Source organism: Carcharodon carcharias, chromosome 21 (assembly GCF_017639515.1).
Source record: "Carcharodon carcharias isolate sCarCar2 chromosome 21, sCarCar2.pri, whole genome shotgun sequence".
Lineage (NCBI taxonomy): Eukaryota > Metazoa > Chordata > Chondrichthyes > Lamniformes > Lamnidae > Carcharodon > Carcharodon carcharias.
This window is the reverse complement of record NC_054487.1, coordinates 90278803-90294999: the sequence shown is the minus strand read 5'-3', so window position 1 is coordinate 90294999 and position 16197 is coordinate 90278803. Positions and strand designations below refer to the sequence as shown.

Here is a 16197-nt window from a genome sequence, read left to right as displayed (position 1 = left end):
ACTCCCCCTCTTCTAACAATAAAACCCCTTTCATAGTACCAATTTTATTAGTAATATAAACATTGCTTGGTCTCTGCCAGCCAGGTGCCAGATTTCACTCCCCTTCTTGAATAGGTCAGTCAATGGAGCCATTTGTGTAGTGGTATTGTTGCTCGACTAGTAAACCAGAAACCCAGGGTAATGCTCTGGGGACCTGAGTTCGAATCCCGCCAAGGCCGACAGTGGAATTTGAGTTCAATAAAACATATGGAATTAAAAGTCTAATAATGACTATGAAACCATTGTCGATTGTTGTAAAAACCCATCTGGTTCACTGATATCTTTTAGGGAAGGAAATCTGCTGTCCTTACCTGGTCTGACCTGCATGTGACTCCAGACCCACAGTAATGTGATTGACTCTTAAATGCCCTCTGAACAAGGGCAATTAGGGATGGACAATAAATGCTTCCTAGCCAGCGACACCCACATCCCATGAATGTGTAATAAAAAAAACAAAATGCAACTGCACTCCACCTCTCTTACATCTCATAACTAGTATACATCAAAGCACCCAGACTATTGGCTTTAATCCAAATAAGACACACCCACAGACTAAATCTTTATTTTTAAAAAAATAATAATTTCCAACAATATTATATACATTAATGGCTTCATGACAGAAATGTATTAACAAAGGTGCATGATATGTACGGTGATTGTACTCGTGACCCAGAAGTGATGTCAAAGTTTCGTAATGTTTCTAACTCTATCACTACATCTATCACTGTGATGTAACGTCCTTAAAGAACTCAAGGAGTTGGTCAAGCAGGTGTTTTTCCTTCTGAATCAGTTGCCTGTTGTTCATTTAGTTATCATTGTACTGATAATCTACGTTTATACCTGATACAAGGTTTCTGTTGTTTTACAAAGGATTGAAGGGAGATTAATGATCTGAACCTGCCTGTATTTGAGTTGTATCACTTTTTAAAAAAGGCATCATATTGGCCACTTTCCAATCTACTGGTAACATCCCTGGTGTCTAATGTCGTCCTCATAACGCTTGTTGATACCTAATAATGATTTCCTTTAGCACTGTGGGATAAATAACAGTCTACCCCTGGAGATTTATTGTTTTGAGACTTTTGAGTCTTTCTAGATTGTCCATTTCAGCTGCGTCTGTCATTAATTTTACATGGATGACTGCTTTTGGGGAAGTATGTTGCTCATACCCATCCCTTGTGAATATTTACAGTAAGTTGTCATTCAGAATGTTTACATCCTGATCTCATCCGTTGCTTCAAGCCTGTCTACTGTCTTAATGGTTTTCACCCATTCTCTGACCTTACTTTTGAAATGCAGAAATAATTTTTTACTGTTAACCATTATGCCTTTGTTTTCCAGGGATCTCCCTGGCACTCGGATCTTTTCAGCAGGCATCTGCTTGTTCTTCAATTTACCCTCATAAACTCCATCTCCTCCCTTTCTGCAGTTGTAATTTTATGCATGTATTTGTCCTTCATGCTGAACATTATGCCTTTTTAAAGCTGCTCCATTTGCCCTGAGCTGAAGTGGTGTTGAACAATCATCCCTAGTCAATTTTCTTAAACTGTTCTTACATTTTTTTCTCTTGAATTATCTCTTTTAAAGTGGTGTATGTGATCCCTCGTCTTTAGTATTTTCAAAGCCCAGATCACATTAATTATTTTGTGCTCAATGTTTGCAAGGAGTGCCAAGACTAAATGTCTGGGTCTCTTAAGTTGACCAGGTCGATGTGAACATTACCCCTTGGATTTCTGACACACTGGACCATGACGCAGTTATCTATTACATTAAGGATAACTTGGATTTTTACAATTTATTGTTGATTGCTTAAGGTCACGGATTTAACATAACTCTTCTGTTCTTGCATATCCTTGGTATTCCTTCAAAAAGGGAAGTGCCTCCCTTCTTTTGCTGACCAGATGACCTATAAGCTTCCTCCTGGTGTTAACCTGAAATTTTTTGCATGCCATACTAGCTACCTCCTTTTCTGTCCCCCTGTTTTATCGAAACATTTTATATCCTGTTCCAATGCCTAAAAGGTCCTCCAAATCTTTAAGTGGTTGCAAAGCAATTTTACCAAAACTAAATTTCTAACAACTTGGAATATCTCATTTCCTCGAAATGAATGAGTCAGAGATGTTTGAGTCAATGTTTTTTTGGCACTGCCTTGATCTGCTAATGGAATTATTAATATTTCAGATACTACATATCAAAGGGTGCAATTGTGGATCAGCTTGGAGGAGACCTAAATTCCACCCCTCTTCACTGGGCAACAAGGTAAAGATGCACCTGGCTTCAAATTGCCTTATGCCAATTAAATTAAAAATCAAATTACCATTGCTGGTCCTGTGCTCTCATTGGGAATGGGATATTCTGGGAGTACATCCCAGGACACATGGTAATCTTCAACAAATAGGACAAACCAGGGTTAGTTTTTGAAAACTTGACAATTTTTCAAGTTGCTGAAAATTTTAATGTATATGTTGGAAACATTTAAAGCTTTAATATAAGTAGTATAAGTAAACCAAAGTAAAATAAAGAGAACATAAGGGAAGTAAATTGAAGTAATGGCAGGACAGCTCGGTCGGAATGCATGGCCTGTAATTTGTGGGAAGCCCTAGATGCTACCGGTGTCCTAGATGACCACATGTGCAGGAAATGTCACCAACTAGAGAACCTTGAGCTCAGCGTTTCGGAGCTTGAGCGGCAGCTGGAGTCACTGTGGCACATCTGCAAGGCTGAGAGTTTACTGGATAGCACGTTCAAAGAGGTCACGCTGCAGGCTAGGAACCTGGGGGCATAAAGGGAATGGGTGACGGCCAGGCAGCCCAAGAGAACTAGGCAGGTAATGCAGGAGCCCCTGGGGTCCCGATCGCAATCAGTTTTCCGTTTTGGATACTGGTGAGGGTGTTGGTTCCTTGGAAGAGTGCAGTTAGAGCAATAAGCTCTGCTGTACAGGAGAAGAGGAAGAAGAAATGAAGAGCTGTAGTGATAAAAGATTCGTTAGTTAATTGGAGAACAGACAGGCTTTCCTGTGGCCGTAGACGTGATATGTTGTCTCCCTGATGCCAGGGTCAGGGATGTCACAGAGTGGCTGCAGGACATTCTTCTGGGGTGATCAGCCAGAGGTTGTGGTCCACGTTGGTAACAATGACTTCGGAAAGCAGATTTCAGGGAGCTAGGAAGGAGATTGAAAAGCTGACCTCAAAAGCAGAAACCCTCTCCAGTCCTACATGCAAGTGAGTATGGAAGTAGGAGAATAGAGAGATTGAACAATGAAGGCGGACATCAGATTTCTGGCGATGGTTTAATTTAATGCATTGGATGTAGGCATTGCTAGCTAGACCAGCATTTATTACCCACCTAGTTCAGAGGGCATGTAAGAGTGAACTACATTGCTGTGGGTCTAGAGTCACATATAGGCCAGACCATGTAAGGATGGAAGATCTCCTTTCCTAAAGGATGCTAGTGATCCAGATGAGTTTTACAATAATCAACAATGGTTTCATGGTCATTATTAGACTTTTAATTCCAGATTTTTATTGAATCCAAATTCCACCATCTGACGTGGCGAGATTCAAACCCGGGTCCCCAGAACATTACAATGGATCTCTGGATTACTAGTCCAGTGACGATACTACTACGCCATCGCCTCTCCCCTTAATGTTCAGGGACCTGTACAAGCTGGCTATTCTACACCTGAACAGGATTGGGATAAATATCCTCGCAGGGAGATTTGCTAGTGCTGTTTGGGGGGTGGGAGGGATAGTGTTGGGGAGAGGTTTAAATTAGATTGACAGGGGACTGGGAACCTGAGAGCAAATTCAGAGCAGGGAACAGAGATGGAGAATTAGTAAGTGACTGAAAGAAAGAAGCAGCATAGGTTAAAAGGTGTATAGCAAAGGATTTGGCAGTGTTAAAATGTGTATATGTAAATGAAAGGAGCAGAAAATAAAGCCGTTGAGTTGAGGGCATAGATGGATACATGGCATGATATCATTGCTACAATGGAAATTTGGCTTAATGAAGGGCAAAAATGGCAGCTCAACATCTCTGGATATAGAGTTTTCAGGCAGGATAGAGATGAAAAAGGCGAGGGTGTAGCATTATTGGTTAAAGAAACAATTACAGCCATGAGGAGGGATGATATGCTAAATGAAGCAGCAAATGAGGCCAAATGGGTTGTGCTCAGAAATAAAGAGGCAGCCACATTGCTCGGAGTGTAATATTGACCCCTAAATAATGAAGGGAGTTAGAAGAGCAAATATGTAGGCAAATTCCTGAGCGCAAAAACAATAGGGCAGCGATAGTTGGGGACTTCAACTGCCCAAATATCAAATAGGATAGGAACAGTGTGAAGAGCCCAGAGGGCACAGAATTCTTGAACTGCATTCAAGAGAACTTTTTTAGCCAACATGTAACAAGCCCAAGGAGAGGGGGTGCAATTCTAGATTTAGTCTTAGGAAATGAAGCTGGGCAAGTGAATGAAGTAGCATTTTGGATATAGTGACTTTAGTGCAGTTAGATTTAGGTTCATTATGGAAAAGAACAAAGATAGAACAGGAGTAAAAGTTCCAAATTGGGGGAAGACAAATTTTACACAGTCGAGAGGGGATCTAGCGAAAGTGGACTGGACACAGCTACTAGAAGGGAAATGTCAAATCAGTGGGAGGTATTCAAAAGTGAGATTCTATGGGCACAGTGTAGACATAACCCCGCAAAAAAAGGGTGGTACTGCCAAATCTAGAGCCCCCTGGTTATCCAGAAGCATACAGAGTAAAATAAAGCAGAAAAAGAGAGCTTGTGATAGTCACAGAAAGCTTAACACTGTAGAAAGCCTAGAGGAATATAGAAAGTACAGGGGTGAAGTAAAAATGGAAAATAGGAAAGCAAAGAGAGGATACGAACAATAATCGGCTGGTAAAATCGAAGAAAAACCAAAGATGTTTTACCAGTACATTAAGAGCAAGAGGTTCAAGGCGGCAGCTCACCACCACCACCTTCTCAAGGGCAACTAGGGATGGGCAATAAATGCTGGCCCAGCCAGCGAAGCCCACATCCCGATAATGAATGAACAAAAAAAAAGATAACCAAGGGAAGGGTAGGGCCTATCAGAGATGTACATGGTAACTTGTACGTTGATGCTGAAGATATGGGCAGAGTTCTCAATGAGTATTTTGTCTCTGTTGTCACTAAGGAGATGGATGATTCTAGTTAAAGAGGAGGAGTCTGAAATATTAGATACAATAAGCATGGTGAGAGAGGAAGTACTGGAGGGACTGGCATCCTTGAAGGTGAATAAGTCAACAGGGCCAGATGGACTGTATAAAAACAAAAAACTGCAGATGCTGGAAATCCAAAATAAAAAATACCTGGAAAAACTCAGCAGGTCTGGCAGCATCGGCGGAGAAGAGTACAGTTGACGTTTCGAGTCCTCATGACCCTTCAACAGAACTAAGTAAAAATAGGAGAGGTGTGAAATATAAACTAGTTTAAGGGAGGGGGTGGGGGTTGGTTGTTGGGACAAGCAAGCAGTGATAGGAGGAGATGACCAAAAGATGTCACAGACAAAAGAACAAAGAGGTGTTGAAGGTGGTGATATTATCTAAAAGAATGTGCTAATTAAGAATGGATAGCAGGACAAGCAAGGTACAGATAGCTCTAGTAGGGGTGGGATGAAATAAGACTAAAAGGGCATAGAAGGTATCCCAGGCTGTTAAAGGAAGCCAGGGAGGAAATAGCGGATGCTCTGAGAATCATTTTCCAATCCTCACTCGATACAGACGAGGTACCAGAGGACTGGAGGTCTGCAAATGTTGTACCATTATTTAAAAAGGGTGCGAGGGATAGGCCAGAAAATTACAGGCCGGTCAGTCTGACCTCGGGTGGTGGGCAGATTATTGGAAGCAATTCTGAGAGACAGGACAAGCTGTCACTGAGAAAGGCACTGATTGATCAGGGACAGTCAGTATGGTTTTGTTAGGGGAAGGTCATGGCTTACTAACTTAATAGAAGTTTTGAGGAAGTAACAAGGAGGATTGATGAGGGTAGTGCAGTGGATGTTGTCTACATGGATTTTAGGAAGGCATTTGACAAGGTCCCACACAGCAGACTGATCAGGAAAGTGTGATCCTATGGGATACGGGGAGGTGGCAGGTTGGATCCAAAATTGGCTCAGCGTCAGGAAACAAAGGGTGATGGTCGATGGATGATTTTGTGAATGGGAAGCAGTTTCCAGCGGCGTTCCACAGGGCTCAGTGTTGGGGCCCTTGCTGTTTGTTGCATATATTAATGAATTGGATTTAACTGTGGGAGGCCAGATGACACAAAAATTGGCTGTGCAGTTGAGAGTGAAGAGGGTAGCTATTGTCTCCAGTGTGATATCAATGGTTTGGTTGAGTGGGTGGATAAGCAATGTGGTTAACCCTTAAATACCCTTTGAACAGGGACAATTAGAGATGGGCAATAAATGCTGGCCTTGCCAGTGATGCCCTCATCCGATGAATGAATAAAAAAAACGAATAAAATCCTGGAACTCCCTCCCTGACAGCACTGTGGGTGTACCTACACCACATGGACTGCAGTGGTTCAAGAAGGTAAATAGAATTGAATCCAGAAAAATGTGAGGTAATGCGTTTGGGGAGGGCAAAAAAAGCGAGGGAATACTCAATAAATGGGAAGTTATTGTGAGGGGTTGAGGAAGTGGGAGACCTTGAAGTGCATGTCCACAGGCCCTTAAAAGTGGCAAGACAGTTGGATAAGGTGGTAAAGAAAGCATAGGGAATGCTTTTCTTTACTGGACGAAGTATTGAATAGAAAAGCAGGGATTTAATGCTGGAACTGTATAAAATACTGGTTAGGCCACAGCTGGAATTTTGTGTACTGTTCTGGTCACCACATTACAGGAAGGACATAATTGCTTTGTATAGAGTACAGGGGAGATCTAAAAGAGTGTTGCCAAGGCTTGAAAATTGCAGCAATGAAGAAAGATTGGCCTTAATTGGCCCTTAATCGGGGGTACCGATCGGAGGCACACCTGCACGCGCCCACTCCAGCACTCCCCTTCCGGACGGGGGGAATATTCTTCCCTAAGTTTTGAAGTACACTATAGCATTAACCTCAGGTAGAGATCTACAGGCTAAAGCTACAGGTCGTACTACAGGTACAGGTACAGTTTATACTACAGGTTGAATACCCTTTATCCGAAACCCCTGGGGCTGATTGTGTTTCAGTATTCAGATATTTTTAGCTTTCGAATGTGATTTTTTTTTTAAAAAAACCTTTTTTATGGGGTGTGGGCATCGCTGGCTAGGCCAGCATTTATTGTCCATTCCTAATTGCTGTTGAGAAGGTGGTGGTGAGCTGTCTTCTTGAACCACTGCAGTCCATGTGGTGTAGGTACACCCACAGTGCTGTCAGGGAGGGAGTTCCAGGATTTTATTCGTTTTTTTTATTCATTCATGGGATGTGGGCATCACTGGCAAGGCCAGCATTTATTGCCCATCCCTAATTGTCCCTGTTCAGAGGGCATTTAAGGGTTAACCAAATTGCTGTGGGCCTGGAGTCATGTGGAGGCCAGACCAGGTAGGGAAAGTAGATTTCCTTCCCTAAAGAACATTATTGCACTCGATGGGTTTTCACGACAATCAGCAATCGTCTCATGGTCATCATCAGACTCGTAATTCCAGATTTTTATTGGATTCAAATTTCACCATCTGCTGTGGTGGGATTCGAAAGAGGACAAATCTCCAGGTCCAGATGATTTGTGTCCCAGACTGTTGAGGGAGGCAAGGGAGGAGATCGCGGGGGCTCTGACCCGAATTTTTAATTCCTCTCTGGCCACGGGGGAGATGCCAGAGGACTGGAGAACAGCTAATGTGGTTCCGTTATTTAAGAAGGGTTGTAGAGATAAGCCAGGGAACTACAGGCCAGTGAGTCTCACGTCAGTGGTAGGGAAACTATTGGAGAAATTTCTGAAGGAGAGAATCTATCTCCACTTGGAGAGGCAAGGTTTGATCAGGGATAGTCAGCATGGCTTTGTCAGAGGGAGGTCATGCCTAACAAATGTGATTGAATGTTTTGAGGGGGTGACCAGCTGTGTAGATGAGGGGAGTGCAGTTGATGTAGTTTATATGGATTTCAGCAAAGTCTTTGACAAGGTCCCACATGGGAGACTTATAAAGAAAGCAAAGGCACATGGGATACAGGGTAATTTGATAAGGTGGATTCAGAATTGGCTTAGTTGTAGGAGGCAGAGGGTGATGACAGAAGGATGCTTTAGTGGCTGGAAGCCAGTGTCCAGTGGTGTACCACAGGGATCTGTTCTCGGTCCCCTATTATTCGTCATTTATATAAACAACATAGAAGACTATGTGGGGGGTAAGATTAGTAAGTTTGTAGATGACACAAAGATTGGCCGGGTGGTTAACAGTGTGGTTGAGTGTCTTGGGCTACAGGAAGATATAGACGGGATGGTCAATTGGTCCGATAAGTGGCAGATGGAATTTAACCCTGAAAAGTGTGAGGTGATACACTTTGGAAGGAGTAATTTGACAAGGAAGTATTCAATGAATGGCATGACACTAGGAAGTTCTGAGGAACAAAGGGACGTTGGCATGTGTGTCCATAGATCTCTGAAGGTGGAGGGGCATGTTAGTGGGGTGGTGAAAAAGGCATATGGGACACTTGCCTTTATCAATCGAGGCATAGATTACAAAAGTAGGGAGATCATGTTAGAGTTGAATAGAACCTTGGTGAGGCCACAGCTGGAGTACTGTGTGCAGTTCTGGTCGCCACATTATAGGAAGGATGTGATTGCACTGGAGGGGGTGCAGAGGAGATTCACCAGGATGTTGCCTGGGATGAAACATTTAAGTTATGGAGAGAGGTTGGATAGACTTGGGTTGTTTTTGTTGGAGCAGAGAAGACTGAGGGGCGACCTGATCGAGGTGTACAAGATGATGAGGGGCATGGACAGGGTGGACAGGGAGCAGCTGTTCCCCTTAGTTGAAGGGTCAGTCACAAGGGGACATAAGTTCAAGGTGAGGGGAAGGAGGTTTAGGGGAGATGTGAGGAAAAATTTTTTACCCAGAGGGTGGTGACGGTCTGGAATGCGCTGCCTGGGAGGGTGGTGGAGGCAGGTTGCCTCACATCTTTGAAAATGTACCTGGATGAGCCCTTGGCACATCATAACATTTAAGGCTATGGGCCAAGTGCTGGTAAATGGGATTAGGTTGGTAGGTCAGGTGTTTCTCACGTGTTGGTACAGACTCAATGGGCCGAAGGGCCTCTTCTGCGCTGTGATTCTGTCCCTAGAAAACTACCATATGTCTCTGGAATACTGGTCCAGTGACAAAACTATTATGCCACTGCCTCCCTTTGACCCAGTGACAGTGAAGGAACGGTAATATATTTCAAAGTTAGGATGGTAAGTGGCTTAGAAGGGAACTTCCAGGTGGTGGTGTTCCAAAGTGTCTGCTGCCCTTATCCTTGTAGATGGTAGTGGTCGTGGGTTTGGAAGGTGCTGTCTAAATAGCTTAGGGGAGTCAGGAGGTGAGTTACTCGTCGCAAGATTCCTAGCCTCTGACCTACCCTTGCAGCCACAGTATTTATATGATTAGTCTAGTTTAGTTTCTGGTCAATAGTAACCCCCAGGGTGTTGATAGTAGGGGATTCAGTGATGCTAATGCCATTGAATGTCAAGTGGCGATGGTTGGATTCTCTCTTGTTGGAGATGGTCATTGCCTGGCACTTGTGTGGTGTAAATGTCACTTGCCACTTGTCAGCCCAAACCTGGATATTGTCCAGGTCTTGCTGCATTTGGACATGGACTGCTTCAGTATCTGAGTTGTTGTGAATGCATTTCACATCCATTTGTGTCTGACTGTCTCCTATCTCAAGGCTCCATGGCCTTATCTCCTAAAGGGGGCGAGACATTCCAGACCCAAGTTTTTACATGCACAAGCAATTCCCACAGACAGTCTCAAGGTCTTGACTTTTTGTTGTGAGTAAACTCTTTATATAACTTGATATAATTTTCCCACGGTCCCACCATCTTGGCACCTTTACCAGACCACAGGAAAATCTCTGTTATCCGGCATGCTCTGGGAATGGGAAGTGCTGGTTAATTAAGGTGCAAGGTGAGTTTCACGTTTTCATCCAATGAGAGAGCTCCAAGGCAATCATGTGATGTTGAGGCCTTGTAAGAGGTGCAGGACTATGTGAATCTAGTGAGTGGCGCTGAGGGAGCACGTGCTGCTGAACAGTGGGAGGCTGAGACTGAAGCGAGGGCAGGCCACAGGTGATAACTACCTGTGAGTTTGACATGTCCAGTCAAAAGACAGACTCAACTCTCTCATCAAGAATTGGGGGGAAGCAGAAAACAGGAAACTGTAGTCCAGTTAGCTTTGACGTCTGTCGTGGGGCAAGTGTTGGAACTGATCGTTAAAGAGGCTATGGCTGGACACTTAGAAAAACTCAAGATAATCTGGAAGAGTCAGCATGGTTGACATAGGTTAAAAAAAAGCGATGAGGTCCTAAAAGCAGAATATAGGGAGTTAGGAAATAAAGTTCAAAGGTAGTGATCTCAGGATTCCTACCAGTGCCATGTGCCAGTCAGATTAGAAAAAGCAGGATATATCGGATGAATACGTGGCTGAAGAGATGGTGTGAAGGGGAGGGTTTCAGGTTCCTGGGACATTGGGACTGGTTCTGGGGGAGGTGGGACCGGTACAAACTGGACGGGTTACACCTGGGCAGGACCAGGACTGATGTCCTAGGGGGAATATTTGCTAGAGTGGTTGGGGATGGTTTAACCTAAAATGGCAGGAGCATGGAAACCTATGCAAGGAGTCAGAGGAAGGAGAATCAAGGACAAGAACAAAAATCAGAAAGGGGAATAAGAAAAGCGATAGGTGTGGAAATCAAGGGCAAGAATCAAACAGGGCCTCAGTGAAAAATAGTGGGAATGGCACAAGCAATGTTAAAAAGACAAGCCTTAAGGCTTTGTGCCTTAACGCGAGGAGAATTCGCAATAAAGTGGATGAATTAACCGCGTAAACAGGTATGATATAGTCGGGATTACGGAGACATGGCTGCAGGGTGACCAGGGATGGGAACTGAAAATCCAGGGGTATTCAGTATTTAGGAAGGACAGACAAAAAGGAAAAGGCAGTGGAGCTGCATTGCAGGTTAAAGAGGAAATTAACACAATAGTGAGGAATGATATTAGCTCCAACGATGTGGAATCTGAATGGGTAGAGTTGGGGAACACTAAGGGGCAATAAACGTTAGTGGGGGTTGTATATCGACCCCCAAACTAGTGGTGATGTTGGGAATGGCATTAAACAGGAAATTAGAGAAGCATGTATTAAAGGGACATCTGTGATTATGGGTGACTTCAATCTGCATTTAGATTGGGCAAATCAAATTAGTAACAATACTGTAGAGGAGGAATTCCTGGAGTGTATACAGGATGTTTTTCTGGACCAATACATTGAGGAACCAAATAGAGAACAGGACACCCTAGACTGGGTATTGTGTAATGAGAAAGGAATAATTGGCAATCTAGTTCTGTGAGGTCCCTTGGGGATGAGCGACCATAATATGATAGAATTCTTCATCAAGATGGAGAGTGATGTAGTTGATTCTGAGAGTTGGGTTCTTAATAAAGGAAACTACAATGGTATGAGGCGCGAGTTGGCTATGATGGATTGGGAAACATTACTTAAAGGGATGATGGTGGATAGGCAATGGCAAACATTCAAAGGGTGCATGGGTGAACTGCAACAATTGTTTATTCCTGTCTGGCACAAAAGTAAAACAGGAAAGGTGGCCAAACCATGGCTTACAAGGGAAATTAGAGATAGTATTAGATGCAAGGAAGAGGCATACAAATTGGCCAGAAAAAACAACAGATCTGAGGATTGGGAGCAGTTTAGAATTCAGCAAAGGAGGACCAAGGGATTGATTGAGAAGGGGAAAATAGAGTACGAGAGTAAGCTTGCAGGGAACATAAAAACTGACTGTAAAAGTTTCTATAGGTATGTGAAGAGAAAAAGATTAGTGAAGATAAATGTAGGTCCCTTACAGTCAGAAACAGGGGAATTTATAATGGGGAACAAAGAAATGGCTGACCAATTAAATACATACTTTGGTTCTGTCTTCACAAAGGAGGACACTAATAACATACCAGAAATGTTGGGGAACACAGGGTTTAGTGAGAGGGAGGAACTGAAAGAAATCAGTATTAGTAGGGAAATGGTGTTGGGGAAATTGATGGGATTGAAGGCCGATAAATCCCCAGGGCCTGATAATCTACATCCCAGAGTACTTAAGGAAGTGGCCCTAGAAATATTGGATGCATTGGTGGTCATCTTCCAAGATTCTATAGACTCTGGAACAGTTCCTACAGATTGGAGGATAGCTAATGTAACCCCACTACTTAAAAAGGGAGGCAGAGATAAAACAGGGAATTATAGACCAGTCAGCCTGACGTCGGTAGTGGGAAAAATTCTAGAGTCCATTATAAAAGATTTAATAGCTGATCATGTGGCAGAATCAGACAGAGTCAGCATGGATTTATGAAAGGGAAATCATGCTTGACCAATCTACTGGAATTTTTCGAGGATGTAACTAGTAGAGTTGATTAGGGGGAGCCAGTGGATGTGGTTTATTTGGACTTTCAGAAGGCTTTCAACAACGTCCCACATAAGAGATTGGCGTGTAAAATTAAAGCGCGTGGGATTGGGGGTGGTGTATTGAGATGGATAGAAAACTGGTTGGCAGACAGGAAACAAAGAGGAGGAATAAACGGGTCTTTTTCCGAATGGCAGGCAGTGACTAATGGGGTACCGCAGGGATCAGTGCTGGTACCCCATTTATTCACAATACGTATTAATCTTTTAGATGAGGGAATTAAATTAATATCTCCAAATTTGCAGATGACTCAAAGCTTGGTGGGAGGGTGAGCTGTGAGGAGGATGCAGAGATGCTTCAGTGCCAGAGGATTCGAGTACAGGAACAGGGATGTCTTGCTGCAATTATACAGGGCCTTGGTGAGACCACACCTGGAATATTATGCGCAGTTTTGGTCTCCTTATCTGAGGAAGGATGTACTTGCTATAGAGGGAGTGCAGCGAAGGTTTACCCGACTGATTCCTGGGATGGCGGGACTGACATATGAGGAGAGATTGAGTCGATTAGGATTATATTCGCTGGAGTTCAGAAGAATGAGGGGGGAATCTCTTAGAAACCTATAAAATTCTAACAGGACTAGACAAGGGAGATGCAGGAAGGATGTTCCCGATGGTGAGGGAGTCCAGAACCAGGGGTCACAGTCTGAGGATACGGGGTAGACCATTTAGGACTGAGATGAGGAGAAATTTCTTCACCCAGAGAGTGGTGAGCCTGTGGAATTCACTACCACAGAAAGTAGTTGAGACCAAAACATTTAATGCTTTCAAGAAGGAGTTAGATATAGCTCTTGGGGTGAAAGGGATCAGAGGATATTGGGAGAAAGTGGGAGCAGGTTATTGAGCTGGATGATCAGCCATGATCATAATGAATGGTGGAGCAGTCTCAAAGGGCCGAATGGCCTACTCCTGCTCCTAGTTTCTATGTGAAAGGAAAATCATATTTAACCAATTTATTCGAGTTCTTTGAAGGAGTAACATGTGCTCTGGATAAAGGGGAGCCTGTGGACGTGCTGTACTTGGATATCCAGAAGGCATTTGATAAGGTGCCAAATCAAAGGTTATTGCAGAAAATAAAAGCCCATGGTGTAGGAGATAACATATTAGCATGGATAGAAGATCGGCTGGCTGGGAGAAAACAGAGAGTACGCATAAATGGGACTTTGTCTGATTGGCAGGATGTGATAAGTTGGGTCCCACAGGGGCCTGTGCTGTGCCTTCAACTTATTACAATTTACATTAATGACTTTGATGAGGGGAGCAAAGGCATGGTAGCTAAATTTGAAAATAACTCAAAGATGCGTAAGAAAGTAGGTTGTGAGGAGGTTGCAGATGGATATAGATCGGTTGAGTGAGTGGGCAAAGATCTGGCAGATGGAATATAGTGTGGGAAAATGTAAAATTGCTCACTTTGGCAGGAAGAATAAAAAAACAGAGCATTACTTAAACGGAGAACGGCTGCAGAATTCCGAGGTGAAGAGGGATCTAGGTGTTCTAGTGCTTGAGTCACATAAAGTTGGTAAGCAGGTACAGAAGGCTAATGGAATGCTATTCTTTATTATGAGAGGAATTGAACATAAAAGGAAGGATGTTATGCTTGAGGGCATACAGAGCACTGGTGAGACCACATCTCGAATATTGCGTGCAGATTTGGTCTCCTTATTTTAAGGAAGGATGTAAATGTATTGGCGGCAGTTCAGAGGAGCTTTATTTGATTGATACCTGGAATGTCTTATGAGGAAAGGTTAGACAGACTGGGCTTATTTCCACTGGAGTTTAGAAGAGTGAGGAGTGACTTGATTGAAGTATATAAGATCCTGAACGGCCTTGACAAGGTGGATGTGGAAAGGTTGTTTCCTCTTGTCAGTGAGTCCAGGACTAGGGGGCATTGTTTTAAAATTAGGGGCCACCCTTTTAGGACAGAGATGAGGAGACATTTTTTTTCTGAGGATTGTGCGACTTTGGAATTCTCGGCCTCAGAAGTTGGTGGAGGCGGGGTCAGTGAATATTTTTAATGCAGGGGTGGATAGATACTTGTTAGGCAAGGGAATGAAAGGTTATCGGGAGTAGATGGGTGTGTGGAATTCGAAACACAAACACATCAACCATGATCTTATTGAATGGCGGGGCAGGCTCAAGGAGCCGAATGGCCTACTTCTCCAATTTCCGATGTTCTTATGATCCAAGAGTTCTGGCTAATCGAGAATTCCGGTTGGTGGAGGTAACAGCAATTTTACTGTTTTTCTAAGTTTTCAACTTTACTGTACTACCAAAAAGGGTATCTAATAAAGTCAAGTGTTAGTCTCTATTAAGCTAGATTGTAATGATTAGTATTCTGATTAGGAACCGAAGAATCTTATACAAGGCATAACCATACTCTCCTCGTGCAGTTCTAAAAAGGCTCTTGGCACCTTACATGATTTTTTTTCCCCCTGAGTTTAGGCAAACTCTCAACATTGCCTGTGTGCACTCATAACATCTGACTAGTTAATAGTTTGTGTAAAGTATTCTTTGTGTATTTCTTCCAGACAGGGTCACTTGTCCATGGTTGTGCATCTGATGAAGTATGGTGCGGAACCCTCACTGATTGATGGAGAAGGCTGTAGCTGTATCCACCTAGCCGCTCAGTTTGGTCATACCTCTATTGTTGCATACCTGATTGCAAAGGGGCAGGTAATTTTCAGCCTACTTTTGTTTGTAGACCTGAACTGCATAATAATTATCATTACAGGAAAAAATGTCTACAAAGCAGTCCACTTGATCAGCATCCATCCACCACCTGAAACATTCACTCCCTCCCCCAATGGCGTTTAGTGGCCACAGTGTGTACCATACACAAGATACACTGCATCAATTTGCCAATTTGCCAAGTTTCTTTTGACAGCATCTTCCAAACTCATCATTTCTATCAGCTAGAAAGACAAGGGTATCCGTTGCATGGGAGCACCATCAAGTTCCCCTCCAAGTCTCTCTCTCAATCCTGGCTTGGAAAAATATTGCAATCCCTTCATGGTGACTGCGTAAAATCCTGGAACTCCCTCCCCAACAGCACTGTGGGTGCACCTGCACCAAACAGCTGCAGAAGTTCAAGAAGGTGGCTCACCACCACCTCCTCGAGGACAAGTTGTGATGGATAATAAATGCTGATCTTGTTAACAACACCCTCATCCCAAGACTGAATAAAAAAAAGAAAACAAAGATCTTTTGTTTAAACAGAAAATGCTGGAAAAGCTCAGCAGGTCTGGCAGCATCTGTGGAGAGAGAAAATCAGGGTTAACATTTCGAGTCGATATGACTCATGGCTCTGAAGAGAGAGAAACTGCTCTTCACAGATGCTGCCAGACCTGCTGAGTTTTCCCAGCACTTGCTGTTTAAACAAAAGATCTTTGTTTTTTTTTATTCTTGGGATGAGGGTGTCGCTAACAAGATCAGCATTTATTATCCATCACAACAATGCCTTTCATGTTCTTAAGATATCCCAAAG

At 43.3% G+C, this 16197-nt stretch overlaps 1 protein-coding gene across 2 annotated transcripts in view; it reads left to right on the top strand.

Annotated features, from left to right (window-relative positions):
* Nucleotides 1-16197, top strand: part of zdhhc17 (zinc finger DHHC-type palmitoyltransferase 17) — a 135084-nt gene that overhangs the window by 64467 nt on the left and 54420 nt on the right. For both annotated transcript variants that reach the window (XM_041216281.1, XM_041216280.1), the window contains exons 4-5: nucleotides 2221-2298; nucleotides 15242-15386. In XM_041216281.1, coding sequence (XP_041072215.1) covers nucleotides 2221-2298; nucleotides 15242-15386 — 223 coding nt within the window. The remainder of the gene's footprint in view (nucleotides 1-2220; nucleotides 2299-15241; nucleotides 15387-16197) is intronic.